Source organism: Bos mutus, chromosome 13, assembly GCF_027580195.1.
Source record: "Bos mutus isolate GX-2022 chromosome 13, NWIPB_WYAK_1.1, whole genome shotgun sequence".
Lineage (NCBI taxonomy): Eukaryota > Metazoa > Chordata > Mammalia > Artiodactyla > Bovidae > Bos > Bos mutus.
This window is the reverse complement of record NC_091629.1, coordinates 27,869,967-27,895,092: the sequence shown is the minus strand read 5'-3', so window position 1 is coordinate 27,895,092 and position 25,126 is coordinate 27,869,967. Positions and strand designations below refer to the sequence as shown.

At 38.5% G+C, this 25,126-nt stretch overlaps 1 protein-coding gene across 5 annotated transcripts in view; it reads left to right on the top strand.

Moving 5' to 3' along the window:
- Positions 1-25,126, top strand: part of TASOR2 (transcription activation suppressor family member 2) — a 62,834-nt gene that overhangs the window by 8,004 nt on the left and 29,704 nt on the right. For 4 of the 5 annotated variants that reach the window (XM_070381204.1, XM_070381203.1, XM_070381207.1 and 1 more), the window contains 9 exons: positions 5,865-5,998; positions 13,002-13,147; positions 13,441-13,536; positions 14,597-14,669; positions 18,119-18,210; positions 20,753-20,890; positions 21,033-21,163; positions 21,245-21,264; positions 21,367-21,466. In XM_070381204.1, the coding sequence (XP_070237305.1) occupies positions 5,865-5,998; positions 13,002-13,147; positions 13,441-13,536; positions 14,597-14,669; positions 18,119-18,210; positions 20,753-20,890; positions 21,033-21,163; positions 21,245-21,264; positions 21,367-21,466 (930 nt within the window). The remainder of the gene's footprint in view (positions 1-5,864; positions 5,999-13,001; positions 13,148-13,440; positions 13,537-14,596; positions 14,670-18,118; positions 18,211-20,752; positions 20,891-21,032; positions 21,164-21,244; positions 21,265-21,366; positions 21,467-25,126) is intronic. The other variant, XM_070381205.1, reaches the window with a different exon arrangement.

The window sequence follows — 25,126 nt, the reverse complement described above, 5'->3', positions numbered from 1 at the left end:
TTAAAGGCGCGGAGCGGTGCGCGCCGCCCACCACACTGGCTTTCGCTGGCGGGAGCGGGCAGGCGGAGCCGGCGGGGCGGAGGGAAGCCCCCTCCCCCACGCATCATGAGGTGAGGAGGAGGGGTCGACGCCCACCTGGCTGGTGAACTGCCTGCCTGCGGTGCCTAGCGGACTGGCAGAAGGGTCACTCTAGGTGTCCCACTCTCGGGGGGCTTCAGGGAGTGAAGCTTTGGTGGTGCCGCCGAGGTGCTAGGGCTCAGGGGCTCAGTCTGTTCAACTCTTTGCCACCCCCGTGGACTGTAGCCCGCCAGGCTCGTGTGTCCATGGGATTCTCCAGGCAAGAATACTGGAGTGGATTGCCATCTCCCTCCTCCAGGGGCTCTTCCCGACTCAGGGATCGAACCCACGTGTCCTGCGTTGGCAGGCACGTGGATTCTTTACCACTGAGCCATCTGGGAAGTCAGGTTTATGGAGCATCTTTGCTGTAACTGGTGGAATTCTGCCGGCATGGTAAAGGGGAGACCCTTGCCAGGGTGCTGTAGAAGATGGCAGCACTCCTCACATCTCGTGTGTGTGTGTGTGTGTGTGTGTAGACATGTAGTATTTTAGGGCGTCCTTTGAACTGCATCCTTTAAAGCAGTGATACCAAATAATAGCAAGAATACCTTGGTTTTTATTCTTTATCTGCATGATTATCTTGACGTTAGAAAACATTTAAACTTTTGTGCATGGCAGACTTTTTTATATATTTTAAGATTGTTATGAAAATCATATGTTTCTCATTCTATAGTATTTTCTGTTTTATATACAGGAGCTTTGTCTTATGGGTGTCTTACTGTTTGGGCTTCTGGGAAATGCTATTTGCATTTGTTTGCTTTGTCTTCATTTTTTAAAACTAATTTGCTACTACTTAGGGCAATGGGAGTTCTTTTTCTTCCAAAATGAAAATAGCTTTATTTCTCCAGATTATATTTATGCTTACATAAAATTTCAGGTAATACATAAAGCTGTAAAAAAAAAAAAAAAAGAAACAAAAATTAGCTGTATTTGATGCACTCAAAGTTGACTTGGTAGAGTATTGGGTACCATGGTCCAGAAGCTCTCCTGGGTACTGGGGGACTTTGTGAGCAAGACAGTATCTACCTGTGTGCACCTTACATTCTGGTGGGGAAGAGGGACACACACCTCAAAAGTAAATTGACAAGATAGTTGAAGTAGTGAGTGCTTCAAAGAAAATGCCTACTTTAGGTGGGGATAATCAGAGGTTTATCTGAGGAAATAACTTCTAGATTTCAGTAAAAGAAGAGAGGGAGCTAAGTCATGGGCATAAAGGAAGACCCAGCATTCCAGTCAGAAATAACAGCAAGTGCAAAGGCCTGAGAAGAGCAAAGAGCTTGAATGCAAAGACCAGGGTAGCTGGACCTTAGTAGAAAGCCAGGGTAAGGTGAAGGGAGTAAGCAAGGGCTGGATTTCACATCGCCACTGAGCAGTGTGTGCAGGGAGGTCTCAGGGCTTAAGTAGGGAAATGAAGTGATCTGGAATACTGATTGATTCACTGGTTATGTGAATGTTTATTGAAACCTAACTGTACCAGGCACTGTTCTGGGCACTGGGGTACAGCATGGAAAAAGATACTCTGTATTCACGAAACTATTATAATAATCTAGTGGTGGGAACATAATCAAATAAACAAGAAAAAGATAAGATATTGGTAAGTGTTATACAGATGATAACCACCATTTAAGTCCTAGTATATGTTCTTAAGGCCTTTATATATATCTGTGTGTGTGACACACATATTAGTACTTCTTTGTAATCAGCTTTTCTTTCCTCTAAACAGTTTATGGTAGGACATTTTTCTCTGTTACATTAAATGAATAGATTTATTTAGGAGCGTCAATTTTTTTTTTAGGCTAAGTATGGCCAAATTAATACTACATAAATGAAAAAAATACTGGGCATCAACAAAAACTTGTGTACGTCATCTATTTGGAAAGAAGTACCACTTCATGGGAAACAGTGGAAACAGTATCAGGCTTTATTTTGGGGGGCTCCAAAATCACTGCAGATGGCGATTGCAGCCGTGAAATTAAAAGACTCTTACTCCTTGGAAGGAAACGTATGACCAACCTAGATAGCATATTAAAAAACAGAGACATTACTTTGCCAACAAAGGTCCGTCTAGTCAAGGCTATGGTTTTTCCAGTAGTCATGTATGGATGTGAGAGTTGGACTGTGAAGAAAGCTGAGCGCTGAAGAATTGATGCTTTTGAACTGTGGTGTTGGAGAATACTCTTGAGAGTCCCTTGGACTGCAAGGAGATCCAACCAGTCCATTCTGAAGGAGATCAGTCCTGGGTATTCGTTGGAAGGACTGATGCTAAAGCTGAAACTCCAATACGTTGGCCACCTCATGCGAAGAGTTGACTCATTGGAAAAGACCCTGATACTGGGAGGGATTGGGGGCAGGAGGAGAAGGGGACGACAGAGGATGAGATGGCTGGATGGCATTGGACGTGAGTTTGAGTGAACTCCAGGAGTTGGTGATGGACAGGGAGGCCTTGCGTGCTGCAATTCATGGGGTCACAAAGAGTCGGACACGACTGAGTGACTGAACTGAACTGATGCAGTAACTTCCTTTAGACACACTGACTTATGGCTCTCCACCTTCATTCCATGCTCCAGCAGCCCCTCGTGATAATTTTAACTTATTAGTGTGGTTTGTCATACACTTCAAGAATGTACCCTAAATAACCTCTGTTGTTATTCTAGTTCCTCATGGATTCTCTTTGCCAGTACTATATTTTAGGATTTTAGTATTCTAAATACTAAATAGAAGAGATTCTATTTTTTAAAAGAGGAATTATTCAGAAAACAGGAAGAGATTAGATAATAAAGCTGAAGAACTCTCCTAAAAACAGCCACACCTATTAGAATCTGCAACAAGATACAGTGGATACATAATGATACAAACAGCCACTGTTATTGAGATGGGATGTGTCATGAAATGTTTCAGAGAGGCACTGATACTTGAAATCTGAGCAAGTATTCAAATGACAAGGAAGCCAAAAAAGGGGGAGTACTAGTATATACGTTTTCAAGGCAATATAAGTAGGAGCAAATGCCGAGATAGAAGTATGATACACATGAGAAACTGCAAGCAGTTCATTATTTGGGAAATTCAATATGCTTTACAAAAAAATAACATGTATAGTTATATATACCTTTTTTCAAACAGGATTTGTGGTGGAGTTGTGTGGATTTATTTAAAATTCTTTAGAAAAGTAGCAGTATTTGATGGTATCCATTTATTATTTATGTCAAGAGGAGAATTAAATTGTGGGTCAGGAAACCAGGATTCTAGTGCAGACCTACCACTGACTTGTTCGAAGACCTTAATGTGATGATGTCAATGGCCGCCTTCCAATAATTATCTCCCCTTTTCTTACCTTCCCCCAGATCACAATTTTGCCTAGATTTGGGGGGAATCTCATGCTTCACGAGTGGCATGGGAGGATGAGAGTGGTGTGGCTATGTGAATATTACTCTGAGCTAATTACAGTAATTCTACTCTCCTTGGTTCGTGGCTGTTTTAGTAAAAACATGTGACTCAGTTCTGGCCAGTGAGGTGAGAATGGCCACCTGCAGAGAGAATTCTGGGAAAGTTTTCTCACAAAGGACAAAGGAAAAGATGCTCTCTCTCTGCCTTCATCTTATTCTAGCTCTGAAGATGTGTTTGAGTCCAGTGTAGTGATGCAACAGAGCAGTTTTCAGTCTTAAGGGTTCCCTCCTTTGCTCCTTCATCCAAGGTTTGTTTTTAAAAATATGGTGCCTTTATTGCTACTCCTCTTGTAACTTGCAAGTGTAATCTGGCTTGGGAGGGTTTTGACTTCCTTTGAGGTGGAAGAGATTTCCAACTCAACTGGTTTCCTCTTTGAGACCACTGTCACCAGAAGACACAACCCTTGCCTCCCAGAATTCACTCTAGGAATATTTTGTGAGCACATTATAAGATCCCTGGGCTTCACAGGCACTTTCACTGTAAACGCTTTTTCAATGAGATAGTTTCACTTGTCTCATGAAATCCAAGGTATAGCATAGTACTAGATACATAATAGTCAGCACTAACAGTTTCGTTTAATAAAGGTTGAATCATATACTACACAATTGCACTCATCTCCCACGCTAGTAAAGTAATGCTCAAAATTTTCCAAGCCAGGCTTCAGCAATACGTGAACCGTGAACTTACAGATGTTCAAACCGGTTTTAGAAAAGGCAGAGGAACCAGAAATCAAATTGCCAGCATCTGCTGGATCATCGAAAAAGCAAGAGAGTTCCAGAAAAACATCTATTTCTGTTTTATTGACTATGCCAAAGCCTTTAACTGTGTGGATCACAATAAACTGGAAAATTCTGAAAGAGATGGGAATATCAGACCACCTGTCCTGCCTCTTGAGAAACCTATATGCAGGTCAGGCAGCAACAATTAGAACTGGACATGGAACAACAGACCGGTTCCAAATAGGAAAAGGAGTATGTCAAGGCTGTATATTGTCACCCTCCTTATTTAGCTTATATGCACAGTACATCATGAGAAATGCTGGGCTGGAAGAAGCACAAGCTAGAATCAAGATTGCCAGGAGAAATATCAATAACCTCAGATATGCAGATGACACCACCCTTATGGCAGAAAGTGAAGAGGAACTAAAAAACCTCTTGCTGAAAGTGAAGGAAGAGAGTGAAAAAGTTAACTTAAAGCTCAACATTCAGAAAACTAAGATCATGGCATCTGGTCCCATCACTTCATGGGAAATAGATGGGGAAAAAGTGGAAATAGTGTCAGACTTTATTTTTGGGGGCTCCAAAATCACTGCAGATGGTGATTGCAGCCATGAAATTAAAAGACTCTTACTCCTTGGAAGGAAACTTATGACCAACCTAGATAGCATATTCACAAGCAGAGACATTACTTTGCCAACAAAGGTCCGTCTAGTCAAGGCTATAGTTTTTCCTGTGGCCATGTATGGATGTGAGAGTTGGACTGTGAAGAAAGCTGAGTGCCGAACAATTGATGCTTTTGAACTGTGGTGCTGGAAAATTCTCTTACGAGTCCCTTGGACTGCAAGGAGATCCAACCAGTCCATCCTAAAGGAGATCAGTCCTGGGTATTCATTGGAAGAACTGATGCTGAGGCTGAAACGCCAATACTTTGGCCACTTCATGTGAAGAGTTGACTCATTGGAAAAGACTCTGATGCTGGAAGGGACTCGGGGCAGGAGGAGAAGGGGACGACAGAGGATAAGATGGCTGGATGGCATCACCGACTTGATGCACATGAGTTTGAGTGAACTCCAGGAGTTGGTGATGGACAGGGAGGCCTGGCGTGCTGTGATTCATGGGGTCGCAAAGAGTTGGACACAACTGAGCGACTGAACTGAACTGAATTTAGGGGTAGAGAGAGGTTTTATTTGTCTTCTGTTTGATTTTATTATTTCCAATCAGTAGAACATGAGTGTGGTTCTATAATCTGTTTACTTTGAGAGGCTTTTTTCCTCATCTAAGACTGTACCACCCTGATCTCATCTGAAAGGTTTTTTTCAATAAGGCAAAAATGATTTCTATTTATTTCTGTGAAGAAAATTTCCTTTAGAAATTAAAGGATTGGAGAAACAACATTTCAGTTTATGTGGGTTATTACTTCTTATAGAGCAAATCAGTAGAGCTTTAGCCTTTAGCTCTGGAGACTTGACAAAGTAAATATTACAAAATTGTACCTAATGCTCAGTAAACATTTATTTATATAGTAGATATGCCCAAAATAGAACTACTCACTTTATGATTTAATTTTCTCTTTTTTTGTTTTAGCATTTATGACATTAACAGAGAACAGGAGTATGTCAAGAATTCTGGGGGTATACTTGGTGAAAATGAATTAAGACCACCCTCCCAGCTGCATCCCCTCTTAGAGAAGACTGAGACAGGGTTCATATCAGAAAAGAGTGGGTATTAAACAAATGGTCTAAGTTATTGCTGATGAATCCAGAGTTGAACAATGCAGTTTTTAAAATTTTAATTTAGATCATGTAAATGCAAGGACTTTAAAAAAAATTATAATTTCCAGTAGCTGCAAAATTTTTTTAATAGTCCAAAATTGATAGGTAATTAAGTTTTCAAATTGCATCAGAAAATGTATCTGTTCAAGAGAAATTGTCACTCTCTGTGTTTCTTTGAAATTATTTATTTTACTTGATTTTAAGTTGAGATATGTTAAATAGTAGAAGTAATACATGCTTATATAAGAAAAATCTAAATTGTAGTAACATATGTAAGGTAAAAGTACAAGGTCTCCTTTTTGTCAGCTCCCCAGTCACCATTGGCATAAACACTGTTAATAACTGTTGGATTTCCTCTCTCTTTCTAGATCTTTTTCTGTATACTTTCAAACACATAATTTTTTTTTACCAAAATAACATTATATAATGCATTTATTCCCTCAGTAGTATACAGTAGATATCTCCGTACATTAGTATATACAGATTTACTTTGTTTTTATTTAATAGTTGCAAGGTGTTTCCCTGTTGACGGCAGTTTAGGTTATCTCCAAGGCTTCCCTGGTGGCTCAATTGGTAAAGAATCTGCCTGTAATATGGGATACCTTGGTTTGATCCCCAGGTTGGGAAGATCCCCTGAAGAAGGGAATGGTTACCCACTCCAGTATTCTGGCCTGGAGAATTCCAGGGACTGTATAGTCCATGGAGTCGCAAAGAGTCTAACAGGACTGAGCGACTTTCACTTTCACTTAGGTTATCTCCATTGTTTTTCGTGTTACAGGTGCTGGTGTGTGGAACATCCTTGTACATATCACCTCTGCACTTTGCTAATATTTTTGAGGAATAGATACCCAGGAATGAAATGGTTATTTAGTATGCCCATTTAAGTTTTTGTTACTTCTGACAAATTGTGTTCTGAACAAGTTGTATTTATCTTAAACTGGCAGTCCTTTGATATCTTAAAGGTATCAAAGATACCTTTTCAGATTAGGTGATTAAGGACTTGGCTGTTCCTTCAACAACTATCAAATAACCTACTTAGAGGAGATAAACTATATAGGCATCTAGAGTGGAAATGCTGTTGCTTAATCACAGGCAGGATATGTCCAGGGGAGTTGTAGAAGTGGTTAGTTTCTGTTAGAATTATTGTGACACCTAAGGTGTTGCCATTTATTCATCTCATTATTTGCTTACAGACCAGATGCTTATAAAATGGAAAACAGATGCTTGTGACATAGCATGAGAAATTGGTTTATAATTTCCTTGTCTCTCTTATTAGAAGTTAGAGAAAGAAATGTCCCTCATGTCAAGTCACTCAGTATCCCTGATGGAGTTTGAGATAGGGGAGATGATTCAGGGCACTGTGAGCAGAGTCCAACTTCTCGTGTCAAGCTTGACCTAACTTTTAAGATAAAATCCACAAATAGCAGAGCTGCTGCTGCTGTTAAGGCATTTCAGTCGTGTCTGACTCTGTGCGACCCCATAGACGGCAGCCTACCAGGCTCCCCTGTCCCTGGGATTCTCCAGGCAAGAACACTGGAGTGGGTTGCCATTTCCTTCTCCAGTGCATGAAAGTGAAAAGTGAAAGTGAAGTCGTGCAGTCGTGTCTGACTCTTAGTGACCCCATGGACTGCAGCCTAACAGGCTCCTCCGTCCATGGGATTTTCCAGGCAAGAGAAATGTACCCAAAGCCAGGTGCTACAGTAAAGAGCATTAACTCAGTTTTTACAGCCATTTCAATTGAACTTAAATTTTTTCCATGTGCACTCTGTTTGTCACTTAAGTCTTAGGGGACACTCTTTATACTTTACAATCAGATATTTTTCAAGTTACCCTCTTAGATGTTGTTTAAATTTCTTTGTGGAATAGCCCCCTCTTCTTTCTCTTAATATTCTGATATTCTTGAATGGTTTAAATAAAGCATGTGTATTGCTCAGCAAAAAAGATAAAACTATCCTTTTATTTAGTGCTCCTTGTTTTGTACACTTATTAGGTGATTAAATGAGAGTGCGTTGTGTGGGCAGAGACTTCTCAATAAACATTCTCATTTATCTCCTTACATAAAGAGCAGGAAACGTACTTTTTTGAGAGTATAATTGAGGTTATTTATTATGAAATCATAAAAGATTCAGGATTTACCATGGTTTTCCATTAAGTTTTCTTTTGATATGCTTTTCCTTCTGTCAACTGTAAAATTATTACTTTTATAACGTATGGCTATTGAGTGCTAACCTAAAAGGGGAAGCATTTTTAGCTGTAAATAGTCTTAGAAATTATAATATGAAAGTACGAAATAAGTGATTTACTTTACTTGTTCTGCCTTGTTTATTTTAAATCATCACCATTAGTCATAGCTTTATTGGGAACTGTTTTCCCCACACTGCGTTAGACAGGTTTTTGGTTTTTTTTTTTTAATTGCATTATTTCTCCCATGTTTCAGTTTATTATTGTGCATTGACACTCAAAATTGGGGAAATATGTAGTTTTTACTACTTCTGAAATTTAAAATCTGTGCCTATCTGTTAACATTGTGTACAATTTAAGATAGTTGTTAATCATAGTTTGTTCATTTCCAGAACTACAAGAACTTTTTTAAGCAAAATCTTTCACAGATATGGAGCCTAAGAGTATACTTAGATTTTTAAAATATAGTCTTTTTAAAAATATTAAATATTAATACTGGGTTCCAAAAATTATGATTTTTAAGGGAATCTTGATTTTCATTTGAGCTAGCAGTACAGATTATTTGTAAAATGAACTTGCAAGTGCGTAGGCTTCCCAGTTTGTTTTGACTTATTAGCTGAACAAAGTCAACTTTGAAAAAGTTAAATTTCAATAAATTTGAAAAAGCCAAATTTTTAATTACTATCATTGGTGTTTTGCTATTTGAAGGACTTTAGAATATCTTTTTTTTTTTTTTTTTAATAGCATTGGTATATTGATCCAGTATTCTTGCCTGGAGAATTCCATGGACAGAGGAGCCTGGCAGGCTACAGTCCATGGGGTCACAAAGCAAGTTGGACACGACTGAGTGACTTTCACTTTCACTTCATTATATTAATATTGAAAGAGAGAAGATGAAACTGAGGAAAAATAAAAATAAATGTTTTATCTTTTTCTTCCTTCCTTGCTATTTATAATCTTTTATTTTTTGATTCTAGGAAGTTTTGTTACTAAAAGCATTTTCAAATTACCTTGTGAATTAAAGTGTTAGGACAGTTTAGTACAAATTAATTTTCCTGAAATGTTTGTTTTAATTTCTGTAATAGTTTAGGGTTTTTTTTTTAAATCTGTTATTCATAAATTAATTTTATTTGAAAAGCTTATATTCTTTTCAGCTTATGAATTTTAATGTAATTGGCTGAGTTCTGATAAAAGTAGGAAAACCATATTAACATACTTAATTATACTATAAGGTCAAAACTTCCAGTGTTATATACATTACTGTGTTCTCTTTAGAAGTAATCTGTGTGTATCCTTTTCCCCACCTTGGTTAAAGAGAATAGAGGATCCAAATAGAAAGGAGTAAACAAAGCAAATAGTTAAATGTTATGAGACTTCATTAGTCTTAGTTCTCGCTGAGTGAGGATGCGTAAAAAGGACAAAGGCCCAACCAGGAAAATTGCTTGATTGGGTCGTTAATTCTCAACTATAGGAAACATGGCTTTCATAGGAGAGGTAGCCTGGCATCTCTCAGATGGTACATGGGTATGGTTTGAAAAAAGCACTTTCAAAAAAAGTAATAAATTTTTATTTTCATAAAATGATGATTTTGTAATATAATCCGTAAGAAGTAAAGTTCAGTAGACATTTCCAGGCTGATGAGGAAGGCTCAGAGAAAAACAATTTCTGATGTGTTTGCTGAGTGTGCAGTTCAGTTCAGTTGCTCAGTCATGTCTGATTCTTTGTGACCCCATGGACTGCAGCACGCCAGGCCTCCCTGTCCAACACCAACTCTCCCAGAGTTTTACTCAAACTCATGTCCATTGAATCGGTGATGGCATCCAGCCATCTTATCCTCTGTCATCCCCTTCTCTTCTTGCCTTCAATCTTTCCCAGGATCAGTCTTTTCAAATGAGTCAGCTCTTCGCATCAGGTGGCCAAAGTATTGGAGTTGCAGCTTCAGCATCAGTCCTTCCAGTGAATATTCAGGACTGATTTCCTTTAGGATAGACTTGTTGGATCTCCTTGCTGTTCAAGGGACTCTCAGGAGTCTTCTCCAGCACCACAGTTCGAAAGCATCAATTGTTCTGTGCTCATCTTTCTTTCTAATCCAACTCTCATAGCCATACATGACTACTGGAAAAGCCATAGCCTTGACTAGACGGACCTTTGTTGGCAAAGTAATGTCTCTGCTTTTTAATATACTGTCTAGTTTGGTCATAACTTTTCTTCCAAGGAGCAAGCATCTTTTAATTTCATGGCTGCAGTCACCATCTGCAGTGATTTTGGAGCCTCAAAAAATAAAGTCTGTCACTGTTTCCACTGTTTACTCATCTATTTGCCATAAAGTGATGGGATTGGATTCTGTGATCTTAGTTTTCTGAATGTCGAGTTTTAAGCCAACTTTTTCACTCTCTTTTACTTTCATCAAGAGGCTCTTTAGTTCTTTGCTTTCTGCCATAAGTGTGGTATCATCTGTGTATCTGAGGTTATTGATATTTCTCCAGCAGTCTTGATTCCAGCTTGTGCTTCATCCAGTCCAGCATTTCTTATGATGTGCTCTGCATATAAGTTAAATAAGCAGGGGGACAATATACAGCCTTGACATACTCTTTTCCCAATTTGGAACCAGTCTGTTGTTCCTTGTTCAGTTCTATCTGTTGCTTCTTGACCTGCATACAGATTTCTCAGAAGGCAGGTCAGATGGTCTGGTATTCTCATCTCTCGAAGAATTTTCCACAGTTTATGGTGGTCCACACAGTCAAAGGCTTTGGAGTAGTCAATAAAGCAGAAATAGATGTTTTTCTGAACTCTCTTGCTTTTTCGATGATCCAGCAGATGTTGGCAATTTGATCTCTGGTTCCTCTGCCTTTTCTAAATCCAGGTTGAACATCTGGAAGTTCACAGTTCACATTCTGTTGAAGCCTGGCTTGGAGAATTTTGAGCATTGCTTTACTAGTGTGTGAGATGAGTGCAGTTGTGTGGTAGTTTGAGCATTCTTTGGCATTGCCTTTCTTTGGGATTGGAATGAAAACTGACCTTTTCCAGTCCTGTGGCCACTGCTGAGTTTTTTAAATTTGCTGGCATATTGAGTGCAGCACTTTCACAGCATCATCTTTTAGGATTTGAAATAGCTCAGTTGGAATTCCTTCACCTCCACTAGCTTTCTTCGTAGTGATGCTTCCTAAGGCCCACTTGACTTCACATTCCAGGATGTCTGGCTCTAGGTGAGTGATCATGCCATTGTGATTATCTGGGTCATGAAGATCTTTTTTGTATAGTTCTTCTGTGTATTCTTGCCACCTCTTAATACCTCCTGCTTCTGTCATGTTCATACCATTTTTGTACTTTATTGCGCCCATCTTTGCATGAAATGTTCCCTTGGTGTCTCTAATTTTCTTGAAGAGATCTCTAGTCTTTTCCATTCTATTGTTTTCCTCTATTTCTTTGCATTAATGTCTGAGGAAGCCTTTCTTATCTCTCCTTGCTATTCTCTGGAACTCTGCATTCAGATGGGTATATCTTTCTTTTTCTCCTTTGCCTTTTGCTTCTCTTCTTTTCATAGCTATTTGTAAGGCCTCCTCAGACAACCATTTTGCCTTTTTGCATTTCTTTTTCTTGGGGATCGTCTTGATCCCTGCCTTCTATACAGTGTCACGAACCTCCGTCCATAGTTCTTCAGGCACTCTATCAGATCTGATCCCTTGAATCTATTTGTCACTTCCACTGTATACTCATAAGGGATTTGATTTAGGTCAGACCTGAATGGTCTAGTGGTTTTTCCCTACTTTTCTCAATTTAAGTCTGAATTTGGCAATAAGGAGTTCATGATCTGAGCCACAGTCAGCTCCCGGTCTTGTTTTTGCTGACTGTATAGCTTCTCCATCTTTGGCTGCAAAGAATATAATCAGTCTGATTTTGATATTGACCATCTGGTGATGTCCATGTGTAGAGCCTTCTCTTGTGTTGTTGGAAGAGGGTGTTGGCTATGACCTGTGTGTTCTCTTGGCAAAACTCTTTATAGCCTTTGCTCCCTTCATTCTGTACTCCAGGGTCAAGTGAGTATGCAGTAGTAGCCCCTTTCCATGGAACCTCACAGACTTCTCTGTAGATTTGGTGAGCCACTGGGAAGGTTAAGTTTATCAAAATGTGGCCTGCTGCTGCTGCAAAGTCGCTTCAGTTGTGTCTGAGTCTGTGTGACCCCATAGATGGCAGCCCACCAGGCTCCTCTGTCCCTGGGATTCTCCAGGCAAGAACACTGGAGTGAGTGGCCATTTCCTTCTCCAGTGCATGAAAGTGAAAAGTGAAAGTGAAGTCTCTCAGTCGCATCCAACTCCTAGTAACCCCATGGACTGCAGCCTACCAGGCTCTTCCGTCCATGGGATTTTCCAGGCAAGAGTACTGGAGTGGGCTGCCACTGACTTCTCCAAAATGTGGCCTAGATTTACAAAAACTTAGGAACAAGAAGCATTGATCTAAGCAGTCGCTGACCTCCAGCTTGACACTATAGATGCATCTGCTTTTACAGCCTTGATTACAGCACCCAGCTTTAAACCTAAAGGGATTTACTCTTGCATTAAAAGTAATTCGTCCATTGTTATAATCCATTTAGGTTATTTTCATCGAGTATGAGGTCTTTGAAGATAGTCCAGATATGGTGGCCAGAACATAATGGAAATGTCTTTGTTATGCAGGAAGGAAATGAATGACTTGGTCAGTGATATTTAGTGTGCCACTTTCCGCAGCCTTTGGTTATCTTAAACAGTTGCATTATTTTTGTGTTTTACAGTTTTTGAGACAGTATCCTTGAGTTCAGACTCTCTCTTCCAGAGGACAGTTTCAATTCTCCATACTTCTTACTTGGACTCTGCATCTGAGCATGGTTTTCAGTACAGTCAAGTGACTTTGGTGAAAAATGACATTTTCTTAAATGAGGTGAGGTGCTTGGTACACACTGTGTCTGTGGTTAGTTTTATTTTAGTTTTAAAGAAATAGACCTATCATTTTTTATATTTGAGCCTAGTTCTTTTTAGCTATCACATTTTAGCAAGATAAACGATCCTTGGTAATAATCACTTGAAAGGTAATTGTAATGTATTCTAGAGAATAGAAAAATAATAAATTTCATTAGTCTTTTAGCAGGAGGAATTCAGTTGATGCATTTTTTAAAAATTAATTTGGAAGGCAAAATAACATGTTTATAACATTTGATTATTCTGTTTATACAGTACAAAGCTTTTTACCAAGAAAAAAAAGCTAGTAACTATACTCACGAAGAACTTCAAGAAACTTACGGGTTTCTTCTGTTTGAAACTGAAAATCAGGTAAGGAAATTTGGTCTTAGAAAATTAATTTTATGATATTAAGGTACAAAATTAATTATGTCATTAAAGTTAAACATTGATTCTATAAAATTTGTAACATTACCAGTTCATCAGTCTTTTTTAGGTAGCAGTGTAAATGACAATGAAAGCTTCTCATGAAAGAGATTTAATTTCTACAACTTTTTAAGGTTTTCTTTAGTTTTATCTTAAATACATTTGTAAGCTTGTAGTGAGATTTCGATTAATACAAAGTTCTTAATATTAATAATGCCTTTTAATGGAGTGAATGGATATTTTTCCATTCTGGATCATTGTTTACATAGATATCTTCTATTTCTCGTGGAAGTTTCTTCAAGTTTAAATTACATGGTTTTGGGGATAAGATGAACACTTTCAGCATTCTAGTTACTTGGAATTGTTTCATGCTGTTTTGAAAATTGAACATATGTATTGTTGCTTATACCTAAATTGTGGAGAAAGAAACTGCTGTGTGCAGGTATGTCTCCAAAGACACTTCTAGATACACTTTCATCAGTGCCAGAGATCTGTGATCCAGCTTAAAGTAATTCACAGGTAGTATTTTGGTTGGGATCATGATTTTTAAAGAATGGGGGTAGATTTGCTAAAGGATAGTTAACATTAGCATGTACCTTATGGTTACATAGTAATACCAGAGAGTTTATTTACTTAGTTGTTGACTTCCAAATAAGATGTTAAGGGTTCATACTTTAAAAAAAATAAAGGTCATCTGGGGGTAAGGCATTTTCAAATTTCGTGATTCCCAAGCTGTAATCGTAAAAGAAATCTTCAGGAGAGGACTAATCTGTGAGCTTGTTTAATTTGGTTTTGCCAGTGACATTTTCATTAGCAGAAATGGTAAAATTTCATGAAAAAGTTTAAACTGTTAATATTAGCTGAAACACAATTGCCTTATAGAAACTTGCTTTGTGCCATGAATGCATATAGTGTACAGATTCTGTATTGAAAGTTTGTATGTAAATTATAGTTATTTCATTGACTCCAAAACATGGTATAAGCAAAGTCCGAACTTTTGTTTAAGGCGAAGTTGGTATGTCAGCATGGACTCTGTGTGGGCAGCAGTGCTATCACCACTCTGGGAGACCCAGCAAAAGGTACGGTCTATAAGGAAGGAGAATTTCTTTTACAAGGTGAAGTGGAATTTAGTTAGTTACATAAGAGTCTGTATTAAAAGCTAGTTTCATTGATGATAAATAATCTTTGGAATCAGAACTTTAGATATATACATGAGCTTTGAATCTAAGAACCTAAGGCTTTCTAATAGAGTTCTCTCTTTTAAAAGATGATTGGACTAGAAGATATCTTTCAGATATCTTTCAAGAGGTCAGTGCTATCATCTGGGGCTAAGGAGGCTTTCCTCCTAACTATCATTATGGCAGTAGGAATAGAGAATAGATGGTACTGACCAAAGATGGCAACTGTGGGATATGAGGAGTAGAGAAAGGAAATAATCAAATATAAAGTGTTAAATTTACACTGCATTGATATTATCAATAGAGGAGAGATTTTAGATAGGCTGATGAGTTACAGGAGAAAGGTAGTCTTATCATTGAGATTAGAATTTTTCCTTCAATGTATATTTATTATTTTTGAAATGAAAAGAATCATGTACAAAGAGCAGCACAATAAGACACATGCTGTATTGGAAGTGTGCACAGTATTCTAAAGAAGCAACCAACATGTCTTGGGAAATGAACAGAAAACCTTGCAATATCTTATACTGATATGTGTCTTTCACAAGCCAAACAAATGCAATGTATGGCCTTGTTTGGATTGTGATCTAAGCAAACCATCTGTAAAAATATTTATAAGGCAAGTGGGGAATCTGAACTTTGGCTGAATATTTGATGATAGTGAAGTATTATTATTATGAGATATGATAAAGGTATAACAATAATGCTAGGAAAAAAGAACCCTTATCTTTTAGGTAAACATACTGGTATGCTTGTGGGTGAAATGATATGAAGTTTGGGATTTTTACAGGTGAATATAAAATAAAAACAGTGATCATGAGTTAATGACTACTGAAATTGGGTAATGAAAAAAAAAAAGAATGTGCTTTAGCCCTCATTTCTTTAAGCTTCACTTTCTTCATCTGTAAATAAATAAAACTATCTTCTAGATTTGTTGTGAGGATTATGAGACTATGAAAAGTGCGTAGCATGGAGCTTACACCTAGTAAGCTCGCAATAAATGAACACTTATTCCAGTAAGCTGTTTGAGAAACAGTAGGTCATCTTAAGTGTTCTGGAAGCTATCCTGCTGGTGGTGAAAACATTTGGAAGAGGGATGAGGACTAGAGGTTGCTGCTCAAGGTGGCAGAGGGTGCATGTTAGTTGAAGCCAAAGATATTGTTACATGGGGCAGCACAGATGGTGAAGAACAGAACTTTTATTTAGATGGTATGGGACCAAGGGATGGGGACATGGGGCAAGGACAGGAAGAGGAAGAGCTGAGAGCAGTCCAGTGAATGAAGAATCTGGAGGTGGAGTCTCACAAGAAACAGAAGGTGTCCGGAGGGGTATTAGCAGTGTCAGATGCTGTAGAAGTTGGAGATCAGGAGTGAGAAAGACTATGGGGCTTCATGGCTAGGTTCTTGCTGGCCCTTTGTAATAACAGCTTTATTGAGATAAAATTCACCATACAATTCACCCATTTGAAGTATACAGTTCAGTGTTTTTTTTAGTGCATTCAGAGTTGTGCAACAGTCAGCACGGTCAGTTTTAGACTGTTTTCATCAGTTACCTCCCCTCTCACCAGCCTTGGTAACCACTGCTTTCCTTTTTGCACCTGTGGATTGACCTATTCCAGACATTCCATATAAATGGAATCATATCTGACCTTTTGTGAGTAACTGTTTTTTTACTTAGTGTTTTTGAGATTCTCTATGTTGTTGCATGTACTTGATTCACTTTTTGACTGAATAATATTCCATTGTACCACTTTTTCTTTATCCATTCAGCAGTTGGTAGACATTTCGTTTCTACTTTTTAGCTATTATTAAAAAAAGCTAGTATGTATATTCTTGTACATATGGTCTTTATGTGGACAAGTATTTTCATTTTTGCTGGGTTATACCTAGGAGTGGAATTGCTGGCTTAATATGGTAACTCTGTGTGTAGGAAATGTTTTTAAACTTCTGTTCAGCTCTCCTAAAGGACATGAAAGAGGATAAGTTCACAACTCAAATAACAGTTTACATGAAACCTTTTTTTCTTTTCCCCTATTCTTCCTTAACACCTCCTTCTTTTCATTATGAAAAATGCTAATGTAGAAAAAAGCGGCATGGTATGATATACCCATCACCTACATTTACCAGATAATGTTTTGCATTAATTCTCTTCATTTGTCTAAAAATATTTTTTTTTCCTGAAAAATGTGGAAGTGAGTTACAAGCAAATGCCTCAGCTTATACCTCTAAAAATCAAGGCCATTTTTCTATGTGACAGTTGCATGAGTTTATTGTTGATGTTTTGAGAGCCTGGTTTCAGTAGGCGGTGGAGTAGAGGCTGCATTATTCCTACAAATACACATTCTTCTTCTTCACATGCTGGGGGTGATGATAAGAAAGCACTACTGGATATGTATGTTTATAGTTTTTGGCTCAAGTAAAATAATGAAATATATGAAAGTAAGCCTTTATATTACTATAGTATATTACAGTTTTAAAGGTTTATGGATCTTTTTAAATCTTCCTGAAAACCTGTGATTTCTGACCCACACCCATCCTCTCACTACTCAGTCATGTGCTTAGGAGTAGTAGTAAGTGAAGAACTTGGAATTGGAATCCAGTCTTCTGACAACATGTCTATAACTCGGTTCATTCTATCTGTGTTCTCACCGCTGTCTTTTCTATTTCACAAGCAATGCCTCAGTTCAGGAATATCCCTGAAATGGGTTCTTTCCTCTGTTTTCTCACTGCTGCTTCTGTGTAGGGATCATCCTCTCCTGCCTCAACCTACAGGAGTCTCTCCCCGCTTGAGACTCAACTTCTCTTTTAAACAGCAATGGTCTGTAATGAGGCTGCAATGGTAAACAAAAAATATCTAACCTCTGCTGACTAGAATTCACAGTCCAGTAGGACATGCTGCTTAAAGACAGGGATCTTGTTCTGTTTCCCTTTGTATCACTGCTGCCTGGCACAGACCTGCTGTGTAGTAAACCTCAGCACACATTCTTAAATAAGAACATTTACTGAGATTTTCTGGAAAAAATAACTTGAGAATCAGATTACCACAGGCCTTTTCACTGAAAGATTGCATGGAAAATAAAAGAGACTTTTCCAAAATTGTAATACATTCATCCCTTTTCAGTTACTGTACCCAAATAGAAAATTGGTTGTCAAACTGATATATTTTATCTTAGCTCTGATGTTTCCATACCTGTAGAATATCTCAAATAGATTTTAAAAGGTAAGCATTTTCAAAATAGTTTTTTAAAGTTACCTTTTATTTGTCCCTTGTGTCATCTTGTTCAGTTTAAGTAACCCATGTGTAAACAGCCTTTTTAAAGTGTAAATTAATCTATTTTTATACTTTTATAGGTGTGTACATTTCCAAATACTCAGACTATCTTCACGCAAGACCTTGGTATCATGGGAAGTCTGGTTATGTTGTAATTTTTAATCTAATTAAGGTAAAGCCTAAATTTGCTTCTGTGTAATTTTTTTTTAATGAAAGTTTATCAGTCTTTGATCATGTTTTTTGCAGATCATTTGCTAAACATAGTCCTTGCCAAAGACAGTTATGGAGAAGGCAGTGGCACCCCACTCCAGTACTCTTGCCTGGAAAATCCCATGGACGGAGGAGCCTGGAAAGCTGCAGTCCATGGGGTCACTGAGGGTCGGGCACGATTGAGCGACTTCACTTTCACTTTTCACTTTCCTGCATTGGAGAAGGAAATGACAACCCACTCCAGTGTTCTTGCCTGGAGAATCCCAGGGATGGGGCAGCCTGGTGGGCTGCCATCTATGGGGTCGCACAGAGTTGGACACGACTGACGTGACTTAGCAGCCAGAGACAGCTGTTTAGAATCAGAAAAAATAACTGCTCCCTTTGCTTTCCTTTAAGGATAAAGCTTTTTTTTACTCTTTTAATAGATGATCTGTGAATTTTTTTTCTTAAAGCTTCAAAATAATACAGCTATAAGAGATGAATTTGGAAAGCAGCATTCTGGTTTAAATTGTCAAAATGAGAAATCTTTATGCATTTTTGTATCCTAAAACATTGAGATCTTGTTCATAGCTTCATGTGATACCTATAACTAATAATCTCAGAAATTTTTTAGTTCCCTTAAATAATGCAGTATAAGTGAATCACACAATTAGCATTTTCACTCAAATAGTAGGAAAACTAATTTTAGAGGTCGGGGGATTTTTTGAGGACATATTCTGTGGTCTTGTTTTGTTTGTGCTTTTGTTTTAGCATTCCTACTAAGTTCTTTGGTTATAAACCTAACACTACTGATTTTTTAAGAGTGTGAGTTCTCCATATTCCAAAATTTGTCCCCAAGAACTGAAGGGAAGGTAGCATTTATTGGCTCCCAGCTGCTGCTTCCCCCTTTAACATTTCCCTCTCCTGCTCTGTGATAAGTACTGTAGTTCTGCTGCAGCCCACATGCCTGTCAGCTCAGATATCAAGTTTTTTATGTCAGATTGTGCCTCGCCATTGGTTTCACGCCCCTACCCTGTCTGGCGGACCCTGCTGTTTAGTTTTGAGTTTCTGGCTATGTGCTCTCAGTCCTCCTTACTTCACTGCTCAGAAGCCAGCCCTGCCCAGTTTGATGGGGAGACGATGCAGGTTCTGACTGCTCACTGGAGCACCACTCATGTGATTAGTCTTCTGAGTATTGTCCTTGGTGGTCCAAGTGCTGAAGAGGAGGGACCTTAACAGCAAGCATATATATATATATATTTAAATAGTGCATCTTGTAAACATAAAAATAAAAGTTGCCTATTATTTTGTACCTCATTTTGGTACCTGTTTGGTGTATTTTCATTTTTTTCATGTTATGTCATTACGTTATTCAAGATAGCTTTTAAAATCATTGTATGACCTTTTATTGCATGATAAACTAACTCAACAGTTCTCTTTTCCCTTTTTCTGGGAGATACATACCCCTTAATGAAGAGATTCCATAGTGAAAAACACTGTCAGCTGTTGAGTAATCAGGGCTATTGGCCTGTGAAGTGCTTTACTGGGCTTTTGTTCCTTGCTGGTTTACTGGGTGCTGCTGGAAAGGAGTATCTTGGTCTCTAATTTACAATTTACAGAGAAGGCAGTAGCACCCCACTCCAGTACTCTTGCCTGGGAAAATCCCATGGATGGAGGAGCCTGGTGGGCTGCAGTCCATGGGGTCGCGAAGAGTCGGACATGACTAAGCAACTTCACTTTCACTTTTCATTTGCATGCATTAGAGAAGGAAATGGCAACCCACTCGTGTTTTTGCCTGGAAAAATCCCAGGGACGGGGGACCCTGGTAGGCTGCTGTCTATGGGGTCGCACAGAGTCAGACACGATTGAAGTGACTTAGCAGCAGCAGCAGCAATTTACAGTTTATAATTTAATACTTCAGTTTGGAACTCATCTTTTGACATTTTAGTTTTTTTCATCTTTTATGATATAGTCTGAATATATTCAATATATATATTCAGTATATATTGAATAGCGAGTCTGTTTAGTGGACTATGTAATTTCTCTTTTAAAGAAATAAAGTTAAGTTAAAGTGTTAGTCAGTTGTGTCCAACTCTTCGCGACCCCATGGACTATAACCCACCAGGCTCCTCTGTCCATGGAATTTCCCAGGCAAGAATACTGGAGTGGGTTGCCATTTCCTTCTCTAGTTGAAAGGAATGGTTCTCCTAAATTGGGCTAATTCATGTACTTCTTTAATACTATGAAAAAAGCTGTGGATGTTTGCCTAAGAAAGATGCCAAATTATATCAGAGTTTGTGAAAAAACAAAAAACTTGAAGGGCTAAATACAAATGTAATGGGGTTCATGGATAATTAAAACTATTGTTGGTCTTAAGATAATTTTTTAAGAGCCATAGTTCTTAACACAGTGTACTGTTAGTCAAAACACATCCCCATCTTTATTTAGACTATTTTAAAATAAATCCTAGAGTAAAATTATTCCTATTTGAAGATATTTGATTAGTCTTAATATTTTCATTCTAGGGAAAAGTCAAGTTTGTGTCTGAGAATTATACAGCTAACTATACTAGCCCATCTTCTGGCTATGATTGCCATGTGGCTGCAAATACTAACAAGATTTCTCACAAGACAAGTCATTTTCGCACCTTTGAACTGAGTCAGGTATAGTCACCTGGGAATAAATCATTTGCAAGATACTTTTCTGAATCTAATGAGTTAAATTTGGAGGTTGGGTAGGGTTGAAATAAACTTGATACATGAGGAATTCTGTAGTGCTATCCTCATAATACTTCTCTTCTTTCAGTATTACCTCTATGAACTTTCAGGCAGCACTGTTACTGAGCGACCCAGACAGATCTGTCCTTACCTGATTGTAGCTTTTCAGTACAGGGAACCTAAAAAGATGGCAGCACCAGCCCATGATCATAAAAGCATGTAAGTAATTATGTGCATACTTTGTTTTACTGGATTTGTTTTCTTTGCTCTTATAAAAATGCTTCTTTTTCCCCCCCCTAGACTTGAACTCAGAGAAAATGGTAAGAAATTATTTGTTTTTTTTTTTTTTAGTTTTTTCTTTAAGTAAATGTTTTGTTCAAAAATAAAATAATCAGTTTCTTTCTTAACCTCATTTCTTACAGTTCTCATCTCTCCATGGAAAGGGAAATTAATTATACAAGGCTGTCTGCTGTGTGATATAACTCTTTGGTCTTCCTATGGTACAGCAGTTCCAAAACAACTGTAAGTGTTGAATTAATGCCCTTTACTAATGCTTCTCTAAGTTTTCAGTTCTCATTTTGAGGTCCTGCTTGTTGGCACTGGTATGAAATATACCAGCTATACTTGGTTTTAGGTTATTCTTCAGGAGATGTATAGAGTACAGGGCCGTGACACAAGAGACCTAAATTCAAATCTAAATCTGACCTTTGCTTTGGAATAAGTTAGTTTTATTGTTGCTCAGTTGCTAAGCTGTGTCTGACTCTGTAACCCCATGGACTGTAGCAAGCCAGGCTTCCCTGTCCTTCACTATCTCCTGGAATTTGCTCAAACTCATGTCCATTGAGTCAGTGATTCCATCCAACCATCTCATCCTCTATTGTCCCCTTCTCCTCCTGCCCTCAATCTTTCCCAGCATCAGGGTCTTTTCCAATGAGTTGGCTCTTTATATCAGGTGGCCACAGTATTGGAGCTTCAGCATCAGTCCTTCCAATGAATATTCAGGGTTGATTTCCTTGAGGATTGACTGGTTTGATCTTGCTATCCAAGGAAGTCTCAAGAGTCTTCTCCAACACCGTAGTTGAAAAGCATCAGTTCTTTGGTGCTCAGCCTTCATTACGGTCCAGCTCTCACATCTATATATGACTGCTAAAAAAAACATAGCTTTGGCTATATGGACCTTTGTTGGCAAAGTGAAGTCCCTACATTTTAGTTTTATAAACTTTGATAAATCACTTTAAAATTTTTAGCATCTTAATCCATTTGTGGAAAAATAAACTCTCAGGCTAAATTAATTTACTTAATGCTAGAAGTTTGACTTTCTGTGAGAAACAAATTGTACTTGCCTAGATAACAGATGCAGATTATAGCCACTTAATTCTATTATAGTTTTTATTAAGATATGCAGAATCTAATTTTCACATGATTTTCCTAAGGTAGTATTAGAGGAGCTGTTACATGTATTTATATGATAATGAATTACAGTATTTTTTCCCTGGGTATCTTGTGATACTTTTTTGTTTAATCTATTTAGTTTGCCCCCAAACCCCTTGAAAGTTAGATATGCTTTAACTGAAATAGAAAGTGAAAGTTAGTGTTCTATTAGAAATAATTTTCTTTTTATTGGCTCTTTTTAGAAGTTTTATGTTTGTTTGTTTATTTAGATTGCATGAGCCTTCATTGCTTTGTGCAACTTTCTCTAGTTATGGTGAGCAGGGGGCTACTCTCTAGTTGCAGTACTGGGACAGCTCATAGTGGTGGCTTCTCTCGTTGAGCAGCACAGGCTTTAGGAGTGCAGGCTTCAGGAGCTGCAGCACACAGTCTCAGTAGTTGTACAGAGTACAACTAGTAAGTGTAGAAGCCACTCCAGTGTTCTTGCCTGGAGAATCCCAAGGACGGGGGAGCCTGATAGGCTGCCGTCTATAGGATTGCACAGAGTCGGACACGACAAGTGAGTTAGCAGCAGCAGCAGTAAGTGTAGAAAGAGTGATGAAATTAGGAAATCACATTTTGGCAACATCATAATGATCAATGGAGGCTTGATAAAGTAGGTGGAAGTTTGATGGAATTTACATATTTCACAAAGGAAAAAACACAGACCTTATAATAGAAGAAGCTGCACATGGCATTTTAACTCAGTTCAGTTCAGTTCAGTTGCTCAGTCGTGTCCGACTCTTTGCAACCCTATGAACTGCAGCACGCCAGGCCGCCCTGTCCATCACCAACTCCAGGAGTCTACTCAAACTCATGTCCATCAAGTCGGTGATGCCATCCAGCCATCTCATACTCTGTCGTCCCCTTCTCCTCCTGCCCTCAATCCCTCCCAGCATCAGGGTGTTTTCCACTGAGTCAGCTATTCGCATGAGGTGGCCAAAGTTTTGGAGTTTCAGCTTTAGCATCAGTCCTTCCAATGAACACCCAGGACTGATATCCTTTAGAATAGACTGGTTGGATCACCTTGCAGTCCAAGGGACTCTCAAGAGTCTTCTCCAGCACCACAGTTCAAAAGCATCAATTATTCAGCGCTGAGCTTTTTTCACAGTCCAACTCTGAGATCTGTACATGACCACTGGAAAAACCATAGCCTTGACTAGACGGACCTTTCTTGGCAAAGTAATATCTCTGTTTTTTAATATGCTGTCTAGGTTGGTCATAACTTTCCTTCCAAGGAGTAAGTGTCTTTTAATTTCATGGCTGCAATCACCATCTGCAGTGATTTTGGAGCCCCAAAAAATAAAGTCTCACACTGTTTCCACTGTTTCCCCATCTATTTCCCCATCTATCTGATGGGACCAGATGCCCTGATCTTAGTTTTCTGAATGTTGAGCTTTAAGCCAACTTTTCACTCTCCTCTTTCTCTTTCAGCAAGAGGCTTTTTAGTTCCTCTTCACTTTCTGCCATAAGGGTGGTGTCATCTGCATATCTGAGGTTATTGATATTTCTCCCGGCAATCTTGATTCCAGCTTTTGCTTCTTCCAGCCCAGCTTTTCTCATGATGTACTCTGCATATAAGTTAAATAAGCAGGGTGACAATATACAGCCTTGACGTACTCCTTTTCCTATTTGGAACCAGTCTGTTGTTCCATGTCCAGTTCTAACTGTTGCTTCCTGACCTGCATACAGGTTTCTCAAGAGGCAGGTCAGCTGGTCTGGTATTCCCATCTCTTCCAGAATTTTCCACAGTTTATTGTGGTCCACACAGTTAAAGGCTTTGGCATAGTCAATAAAGCAGAAATAGATGTTTTTCTGAAACTCTCTTGCTTTTTCGATGATCCAGCGGATGCTGGCAATTTGATCTCTGGTTCCTCTGCCTTTTCTAAAACCAGCTTGAACATCTGGAAGTTTACGGTTCATGTATTGCTGAAGCCTGGCTTGGAGAATTTTGAGCATTACTTTACTAGCATGTGAGATGAGTGCAATTGTGTGGTAGTTTGAGCATTCTTTGGCATTGCCTTTCTTTGGGATTGGAATGAAAATTGACCTTTTATAGTCCTGTGACCACTGCTGAGTTTTCCAAATCTGCTGGCATATTAAGTGCAGCACTTTCACAGCATCATCTTTCAGGATTTGAAATAGCTCAACTGGAATTCCATCACCTTCACTAGTTTTGTTCCTAGTGATGCTTCCTAAGGCCCACTTGACTTTACATTCCAGGATGTCTGGCTCTAGGTGAGTGATCACACCATTGTGATTATCTGGGTCATGAGGATCTTTTTTGTACCATTCTTCTGTGTCTTCTGTGTATTCTTGCCACCTTTCCTTAATATCTTCTGCTTCTGTTAGGTCCATACCATTTCTGTCCTTTAATGTGCCCATCTTTGCATGAAATATTCCCGTGTTATCTCTAATTTTCTTGAAGAGATCTCTAGTCTTTCCCATTCTGTTGTTTTGCTTTGTTTCTTTGCACTGATCACTAAGGAAGGCTTTCTTATCTCTCCTTGCTATTCTTTGGAACTCTGCATTCAAGTGGGAATATCTTTCCTTTTCTCCTTTGCTTTTCACTTCTCTTCTTTTTACACCTATTTATAAGACCTTCTCAGACAGCCATTTTGCTTTTTTGCATTTCTTTTCCATGGGGATGGTCTTGATCCTTGTCTCCTGTACAGTGTCACGAACCTCGGTCCATAGTTCATCAGGCACTGTATCAGATCTAGTCCCTTAAATCTATTTCTCACTTCCATTGTA